This window comes from Lycorma delicatula, chromosome 6, assembly GCF_047948215.1.
Source record: "Lycorma delicatula isolate Av1 chromosome 6, ASM4794821v1, whole genome shotgun sequence".
Taxonomy (NCBI): domain Eukaryota; kingdom Metazoa; phylum Arthropoda; class Insecta; order Hemiptera; family Fulgoridae; genus Lycorma; species Lycorma delicatula.
The window spans coordinates 90913867-90923781 of NC_134460.1; the positions used below are offsets into that span (position 1 = coordinate 90913867).

A 9915-nucleotide genomic window follows, 5' to 3' on the forward strand; every position below is an offset into this window, starting at 1 on the left:
GTAAAAATCATCCTAGACTATTAAAAAATGATTCCAAAGTAACAAATATAAATTAAGTAACCTACTGTAACTGATCGGCTATTCAAGAGATCAGTAGTTGCAATTTCACTTAACACTTTCTTGAATGTAAGAAAACAATATAATTGATTTAATAAATATATTTTTATAACAGAAAGAACGCCACACACATCAGACTCCTTTATAATATTGAATTCTAAATGCATAAAAAATATTCTCCAAATATAATCTGTACATTCTACATATTCAGTAGGCAGCTTTCTAATTGGGTAGATGCTACAATCTGTGAAGCAAATATACGTGTCTCTTGTTGAATGTTTGGACTTATACATGGATGTGGCTAGAAGACTGTAACAAAAAGCTGGTTTCTGGCAAGTCTCTGTATTAACAATTCCATAGGAAAAAAACTATACACTGTCTTGACACTGCTTATAACAAAGATTTTATAAACTGAAAAATATTAGGTAGAAACTTAACTTTTAACTAAGCACTTTCAAGTTGCAACTATCAGCAGATTGCATGCAAGCTATCAACAGAAGAAATTTAATTAAATTTTTTATAACAATGCACTTCTTTGTTGTTTTTTGTTTATTTTAATGTAAACCGACACCTATGTATAAGATGGAATGACAGCCATACAGTGTTATTACTACCACCATCACACTGTAATTTATTTTAAATATTCCATTCCTCTGAAATCATTCATTCATTCTTGTCATTTGTATGTTTATTTTTGTTTAGTGCTGTTGAAGTTACAAATAAAATTTTTTAGAAAAAAATAATTTTACAATTAAAAAGTATAACATTGTAAGCAATTGAAAACTGAATTGTTACTGCTAACAAATCTGCTGCTGCCGCTGCAGTCACAGCTAGCAGGCCAGTTGATGCAATATGCAACAATGATCTCATTCCAACCTTTACAGAGGTACATTTACACTTCTCCCAATAAAATGCAAATGCCGACACTAAACTGAATTAGGTCCAAAATTATTTTAGCGTAAGTTATTACTAGTAAAAATTTAGAAAACTTTGTTGATACACACAGTGGTGATGAATTTATAGACCAATTACAATGTCCTGTTGCAACTTCTGACACCTTTATTGCACAACTATGTGTTTATTACACTATCTGAACTTTTTGAGTCATAATTCACTGTTATTATTATTATATTGTTTTCACTTTTATTTTTTGTTAGCAGTTATGGAACATTCTGACATAGCCGATGTGCACAATTAGAGCCAACGTTTTTGTCCAGTTCAATTCATTCTATCATAATTTTCCGTCGTTTTATATATATATATTTTTAGCAGTATCCTGCAGTGTTAGATAACACTACTAGTTGTTAGTTTAGTGTAAAATGGAAGGATTTTCATATTTATTAAGATTGTAATCAACTGACCCGGCTGTAATAGTAAAATGTTTATTTATGGTGTTCTGTGTAGTCGTGAGTATTAATTACTTATCACAAAATTCTATAAATATTACAGTATGCAAGTGTATAATAATATAAATATTTTGTGTGTAAGTAAAATTATACACTAATTACGTAAATATTTTGTATATAAGTGCAACTAAAATTCTGCAAATATGTCATATGTTTGAATGTTTCCTTAGTTATTAAGCCTGCTATTATCAAAAACCCTGTTCATAGAAAACACAATTCAGTTTTACATTTTCACATTGAATATATATCAAAAGATATTTGTTATTAAAAAAAAACCTGAAGACACTGAAGTATTGTAAATAAATAATTTAGCACACAAGAGACATTTTGAAGAATCAAGCAGTATTACAATTTATGAAGTATTTCCTACACAATTTTGAACATCTGGCTAAATCTCAAATTTTCATTATAATGAAAAATTAATATATATATATATATATATATATATATACACATTTTAAACAACTGCTCCCCCATAAAAAAAAACACCTCTTTAATATGATAATTAAAGCATGAGGGTGATAATTTTGTATAGTATTTTTTTTTAAATTTATTGAAATTATATATATATATATATATACACACACAAGGTGTGACTATTAAATAAAAAGACTAATGCTGCAACAGAAGCATTCGTACGTGCTACCAGCTCGTAGCGTGAAGTCTTCTTTTTCGATTGTCGCCAATCCAGTTTCTATAGACATATTAATCTGGCCATGGCCTTTGTTTGGATGTGTTTTTTGTTTTCCTAAAAAAATGATAAGCGTTTTATCAGAGCAAAGAACTGTTGCGAAATTTCATATGAAACTTGGAAAAACCACTACTGAAAATAATATTCTATTAAAAAAAAAGTGTATGGCAATGGATGTTTATTATATGCGCAGATTTTTTAGCGTTTCCAAAATGGTCAATAGAAGACTAAGATGATGTTCGTCCAGGTCACCCTTTCACGTCAAACATGGATAAATATATTGAAAAACTGTATTCTGATCCAATCTGACAACCAGTTAACTAACCGTGTGATTGCTGAAACTGGAATTGACAAAATGCATAAGGCAAATTTTACATAAATTCTCACAATTGAACAAAAAGAAGCTTGTGAAAATGTTTGTTCTGACACTTTGAATGCCACTGAAAATGACCTAAACTTCTTGGAAAGAGCGATAACATGTGATAAAGCTTGGTTTGTCACTTTTGATTCAGAAACTAAGCATCAATCCATGAACTGGAAGGCCCCATCTTCACAAAGCTAAAAATACTCAAATAAGCAAATAAAAATTCATAGCAATGATGATCGTTTTTCTCGATAATCATGGAACTGTGTCTTCATAGAGTTCCTCAAGGTCAAACTATTAATCAATGTAGTAACATTGATTACCTTGAGGTCCTTGCCCAACTATAGTGATAAAACTCAAATTGTGGAAGAACAAGCCACGGGTTCATCAGGACAACACACAGACTCCATTGTATTGTCTGTCAAGACATTTCTAACAAAGTATAACATCCCAGTGTTAGACCATCCGCCCGACCTGGCACCATGTGACTTATCTGTTCCCAAAGGTCAAATCTGCTGTAAAAGTAACAAGATTTCAGTTTGTAGAAGCTGTGAAAAAAACACTGGCACGCCTCATGAAAGAGCTAATAGAAGACTTCCAGCAGTTTTGAACAATGGAAAATTTGCATACAGCGTTGTAGGGATAGAGGAGGGGTGTATATTGAAGAGGGCAATAACTATATGTATAAAATTAAAATATTTTACAGCATTAGCATTATTTAATACTTGCACCTCATATATATTTATAAAAATAAATGTCTTTATAATTTTAGAAAAATATATATTTATTAATGTCTGATACTAACACTAGGATTGCAATTCAGAATCAAACATCTAAATTGGTTCAGCCGCTGAGCTGCATATGAGTTCCTGCACTTAAAATGTGCTCCTAAAATTACTGATGGGCAATTACAATTACTAAGTTTCACAAAAACTATTTATACTTTTTAAATTCAGTGCCAAACATTCGTGATGAAAAAAATGTTTAGTCTATATCTTCATTTTGGAGGGGGAAGTTTTGGTACCACCAAAGGTTTTTTTAAATATATATATATGTATATACAGCCTATGACACTCCCAGTATGTAACCAATGTGGAGTCTTACATCTAAATCAGTAACAATTGAGCTGCTATGGTAGACCAAAAAAACATATAATACATTATACTCCTTTTTTGGCACAAAGACAACTTTGTACATATGAGATACAAGTTTCCAAATTGTTTAGAATCAAGTGTTGAGATGAAAGTTATTCCAAACTAATCTGATAATTTTTTCAATTTTTTAAAATTTAACCTTTTGACCATGAACTATCAATTTGGTGAAATTTCACGTCAAAATGACATTTGTACTGATCAGATGTTTAGCTGTCACGGCAGACCATTTATGTTTAAATATGTTTATGATGTTTTGTGTTCTTAATTACACAAAACTCTCCAAAGCACAAAGATGTATAAAGGGATTTTTTTGGCTATATGAATTTCACTAACTCATTCAACAATTATTTTGTTGATCAAATTCTACTACTATTTGAGTATAATCTTCAAAATAAAGAACAGTTTATCTTTAATACAGGTATTGGTTTCAACCATAGATAAACTTTAGATACTTCTGAACAAACACACACACCAAGTATTTTAATTGTGTTTACTTTTTAAAATTTTTCTAAATCTGTTAAAACAACTGTCTTAAGGATTTTGAATTTTCACCACTTTTATAAGCAATATAGATAATTTACATCAAAGCAATTGTTTTTTTTTTTTTAGTAGCCAGAGACTACTGGTCAACAGTCAAAGAAAACAACCCTCTGAATGAAGTTTTTGTATTAGAGGCGACAAAGGATTTGAGAAATAAGATGTTACTTCAAAGACAAGAAATAAAGACTGCTATTAATTAAGCCCAGTTAAAATACAACTGCAGTTACAAATTTGTATATTAGAGTAAAATGTGCTCACAGTTCAAATGCAAACTAAAGCTAACACCTCCAATGATATGACAACACATACTGTAATTTTATCTAACATCTATACATGTAAAAAAAAAAAAATTCTAATATTATTACCAGAGTGAAAGAGATAAATTTCTTACAATTCAAAATGCCAGTTAATTGAAAACAGTTACTTAATACAAAGTAGATAAAAAAATTACTTTTTTTAATTAAAATTTGGAAGGTTAATAGGAATAAAATTAAAGCATGATAATGGCAAAGTATGTGTGAGAGATTAAATAATCAAAATAGCCCATAAGTACACACTTGATTTTAAATAATTACGTATTGATTTTACATAATAATACTTAACATTAAGGCTTATTAAAAATAATTTACACAAAATTGAAAAAAAAATCTTTCCAGCATATGAAATTAATAAATAAAACAGCTATTGCTTTCACAACATTCACCTAATCTGCAAATTATGTTAACAGTTAACAAAATGTGCTTTTTTTTACAACTAAGAAAAATAGTTACAATTTAAAAGATAACATTTTAATACAAAAATACAGGCTACCTTATAAAAGAAAAAGGATTATTGGGTAAACAGTAAACAAAATTGAAAACTAGGTCTTTATTGCACCCCAGTTACAATCATCACAACACTAGTATTCCAATACGATAATGAGTATGATATATTACAGAAGATATTCATCTGGCAATAGATGAAAAGGCAATGTTATTGATATGGCATTTTTTTATTGTTTACATTAATAGATAAACGCACAGTAGAAAATGCAATCTAAACCTTTTTTTAAATTAAAGTACCTTTTTTATGAACTCTTTTGTGGAATAACTTTCAATTATAAAAAAAAACCCATAGAACATTCAATCATTTATAAATCATACATTTCCATAACGTTCACTCGAAGTGGTAAGTACTGTATGAGAAAAAAAATTTATAACTTGCAAATAACATTCCTAGAAACAGTTTTCATGTGATTTATACTTTCAACTCATATGTTCACATTAACAGAAATGACATTTTCATTTTTATTAAAAAAAAACAGATTTTAGCTGCCAGATGAAATTTGGAGGAATGCAATACAGAATAAATAAGGTGCTCTCCGTCCCAATGACTGCTAATAAAAACCTCTCTATCTGCACAGATACTTGCAAATTTAATAAATACAAAAAAAAGACATCAAAAATCTATTTTTATTCAAAACATACAAAAAAAATTTCATGTGATTATTTTTAATTCAACTGCACACGTGAAAATTAAAGCAATTAATATAAAAATTATAATTTTTCCTCTAGGAGCACTCTGCACTATTTCATCTTGAGCTAGATAGATATGAGTAATATAAAATATTACTTATTTATATATTATAAGTACTTATTTAATATAAAATTAACCCAGTATAGTAATCAAACATTTTGCTTTAATATCTGCTAAGTGCACATATATCATACATTTCAAAATTAATTTATTAGTATTTTGATGTATTAACTGAATATGCATAATGCTGACAGGAAATGCTTCTAATTTCTTATGGATTGTTAATTTTATAAATTGCAAATTGAAAATAATTACTTACTACCATTTATTGAAAAATCTATACTGTTACTAGTATTTACATAGGGATTTTCACTTTAATCGACCAAAATTAAACTGATCACAAGATGAATACAATACACATAAACCGTACATTAAAAAAAAAAAAACTTGTCGCCAACAAAAGTTAAAAGCTGGTCAACAGCTACACCCTATTACTAAATTTGCATTCATACATGTGCTGCGCTTTTAAGAATTAACAATATGCTACAGGTAGAGGTCTAGGCTGATGGCCCACATTATAAGACCTTCAGCACGTTCACAATAACTTTAAGGTACCTGAGAAAATTATATCATATCAAACTGTCTCTAATCAATTATAGTTGTTTTAATATAAATTACTGTCGGACCAATTCAACTTTTTTTCTTGAATACTAAAGTCGGAAATCTTAAGATTATTAACAAAATTAATAATCCATTAAAAAAAAAACTAGTTAAAAGTTTCTTCAGACAGAAATTTAAGGTGCCCATTTTAAACGGTTTACAAAAGACATAAATACATCGGGCCAACTACTAATTAAATTCCACGTAGCCTGAAATCAATAATTCCGATTAACTAGTCTGTGGTAGAAAAATGTTACGGAAACTCAAAAATTAGTTAGCTAAAAAAAAATAAAATAGAATAACGTCGTCTTTTTACACTAACATATAAAAGAAATTCATTTTAATTGTATAAACTAAATTATAGTGTATCTAATTATTCTACTTTAATAATCTTAAGTCAAGATGGTGGAAGAAAGCAATCCAGGTCAATAGCTAAATGGAAATTTTGGGTTTTATAATCCGAAACGGTTTGAACAAGTTAAAAACTTAAATAATACATTTGATACTACTATTGTTGCTAATAAAACCTACTTACACATTATTTTGATTGTAGTTATTGCTGTACATAGTACAGCTGGTTTAGTTCTCGAGTAAAAAACCTTTTCTAACAACCTCACTATGCCCTGAAACAAACCAGACAATTTAATCACAACAAAAATGATTTACAAAGCTATTATATAATACTAAAGTCTAAAGAACACTAGCTGTTGGAAAAAATTGAAATATTTACAAAAATAAAACCTGTTAAACGTAATCCTTTACCTTCACTAACCGGCAAACAAAGAGAAAATGGCAGACGAGAACAGCCAGGAGAAAGACCAGGTGAATGTGGCAAGAACCCTACAAAAACTGCGCATGCGATATAGATTTAAACAACCAATCACAAACTCCACTTTTCTGTTTCAATGCAACAACTAGAATGCGCTAAAATAGCTGCAATTTTAAAATATTACGTTATTTCCACGCATATCTAAGTAATTCATTTTATCATTCGAAGTATGCCTGTTAAACTTTAATTATGTGACCTTTAAAAATTATATATTTTTAAATTATATTATTATATTATATCTTGTAGTTTATAACTAGTAATTATTATTATTATTATTTTTGTAATTAATTAATGTAGTAGATACAGTTTTATATTTTCTGCTGATAATTTACCCTCATTTACTACCTGAAAAACAAATATCAAGTATAACTAATTCACAAAAAATTGATTTTTGAATTTTTTGCTATTAATATATTATGACGGAGTAGCACTTCTTTTATATCCAATCCAATATCAATAAGGCCGAGTTGTCAATCAATACTAACCTTGGAAATTGTAGCGTGAAATTTGTGTAGCCATAAATCAGCAATTTTTCTCTTAATTTTTGTTAAATTTCTTACAGAAGTCACTTCAATGTGAAAATAGGGAGCAACGAATTCGCATCATTTGATTTTTAATAGCTAAAGATTTGACAAGTATTTTCCCTTGAATTTCACCATGTTAAAAAACTGAATCCGTATTAATTTTTTTTTAATTAGAAAAATTTAACATTTAAATTATGTTCGAGGTAGATTAATATTGTGCTGGCGAACTTTCAAACATTTTGGGGAATATAAAATAATTACAGTATGCAAACATAATTTATACTATAAAATTCGATTTTTCCTCATTAATTAGGCTAGTATAAAAAAACCTACAAATTTAATTGACATTTGAAATAATTCTCGATATCAATTCGAAATTTGTTTGCAATGGACGCAATGTTCTGAAAACTTAAGAAATTATAAAATTCGATTCTATAGCTAGCAAAATTTCATCTTTCTTTTTCCGTTTAGCCTCCGGACCCACGGTAAGGTATTTATTTCTAAAGAAGATGAATGAGGATAATATGTATGAAAGTAAATGAATTGTAATGAGGAAATTGCAAAATTTCATCCAGTTCAATTCAATGCAATTTTGTTTTAATGCAATGATTCTTTTTTTATAAAACTATTTGTGATAAAACACAAATGCAATTTAACATGGAAAGATATTAAATCTTGAAAACTTAAGAGCAGCACTGAATAGCCACTATTTGAAGAAAAAAAAATTATTAGCTTGAGTTCATATGCTATTAGCATGAACTTAAAGAATCTAAGCAAACAGTAACTGAATATCTCTAAGATAACAATTAAATTGTTATTAAATACAGGAATATCACAATTGATTTTGCATTAAAACATTAACTTCTTAAAAACAGGTTAAGATATAATAAATCTTCCCAAAACTATAAGAAATCTGCAGCTATAATTTTCCTTTTGTTGAAGTAAATGTGCTATTAGTGTAAAAGTTTGGTTTTCATAAGAGACAATATCATTGCATAATTAAATTTCTTCTTCCTTAAAATACATTTTTTTGTATTACTGTTACCTGTGGCTTTGATTAATGAAAGGTATATTTTAAGTACATCAACTGCCATTCTATTTCCTAATGCCCTTCAGGAACACTCATAGTTACTTTATTCTACATTAATTTTACTCTTTTTATTCAGCTTCATATCTAACTCCTTATTTCAATGTACAAATGAGATATCAGAATCATGATATTGACTGAATGTCTGTCATTGCCAGCTAGTTTCTCTTCACATACTACTTGCAGGACTAGTTTGTCATAAATAAATAATACTACCCATTTATAAGTAATGAACTGGTGTATAAATATGATAAAACCATATTTCATACACAATGAATTTGACCAGTCATGAGGGAGGACTACAGAATTCAACTAATAATAAAACTCTATTTGTTAGTAATCTCCTGCCCTTTCTTTTGATTTGTCTATGCTCTTAATAACTGACACACTTACTTATTGCTGTTTTATTTCCATCCCTTGGTAACAGATCAGGAATTGGGTAGGAATCTTTTAATTTTGCAATGTAGATGCTGACTAAGAAGTTTTTAAAAATAAACTCCTTGTTAAATTTGAAGTAAAAAGCAGCTTAGAAAATAATTTTCATTTGACACAATAAAGACAACTCATAAAAACAAAGCCATCACTTAATAGTCCACTGATAATGCTGTTTTTATTTTTTTTAAGGAAAAATTTAATTTGTTTTACTGTATAATATTTTTACTCTATATTTCACAAATAATTCTTATTAAAAAAAATTAAATAAAGAATCAAGAATATGAAATATTTCACTGCATTAAAAAAAAAAAACAATTGTGCTTGGTTCACAAAATAGTGTGGGTTGTACAATGATTTTGCCCTACAAGGTGTCCACTTTGATCTTTTTCTGTAATCATTGTATGTACTACTTGCTTACTGTACTTGCATTCACTATACTCTTAGATAAATGGTTTGGAAACATTTCATGAAAATATACAGTTTTTTGTAGTTTACTCTGTTTTATATCAAACATAATTTCTGTATAAATTATTTTTTTTTTACCTCCAGGACCATCGTTAGGTATTGCTTCAGAAGATGAGATGAATGAAAATTTTTGTAGCGTGTGTAGATGCCATGCCTGACTAGGATTAAAACCCTGGACCACCAGATGA

At 28.5% G+C, this 9915-nt stretch overlaps 1 protein-coding gene across 1 annotated transcript in view; it reads right to left on the reverse strand.

Annotated features, from left to right (window-relative positions):
* The window catches only part of LOC142326899 (uncharacterized), a 64985-nt gene extending 57720 nt beyond the window's left edge, over positions 1-7265 (reverse strand). Inside the window, exons 1-2 of the mRNA XM_075369631.1 lie at positions 7150-7265; positions 6923-7010 (exon numbers count right to left, since the gene is read on the reverse strand). Of these exons, the coding sequence (XP_075225746.1) occupies positions 6923-6954 (32 nt within the window). The 5' untranslated portion in view covers positions 6955-7010; positions 7150-7265. The remainder of the gene's footprint in view (positions 1-6922; positions 7011-7149) is intronic.
* Between the last annotated feature and the right edge of the window lie 2650 nt (positions 7266-9915).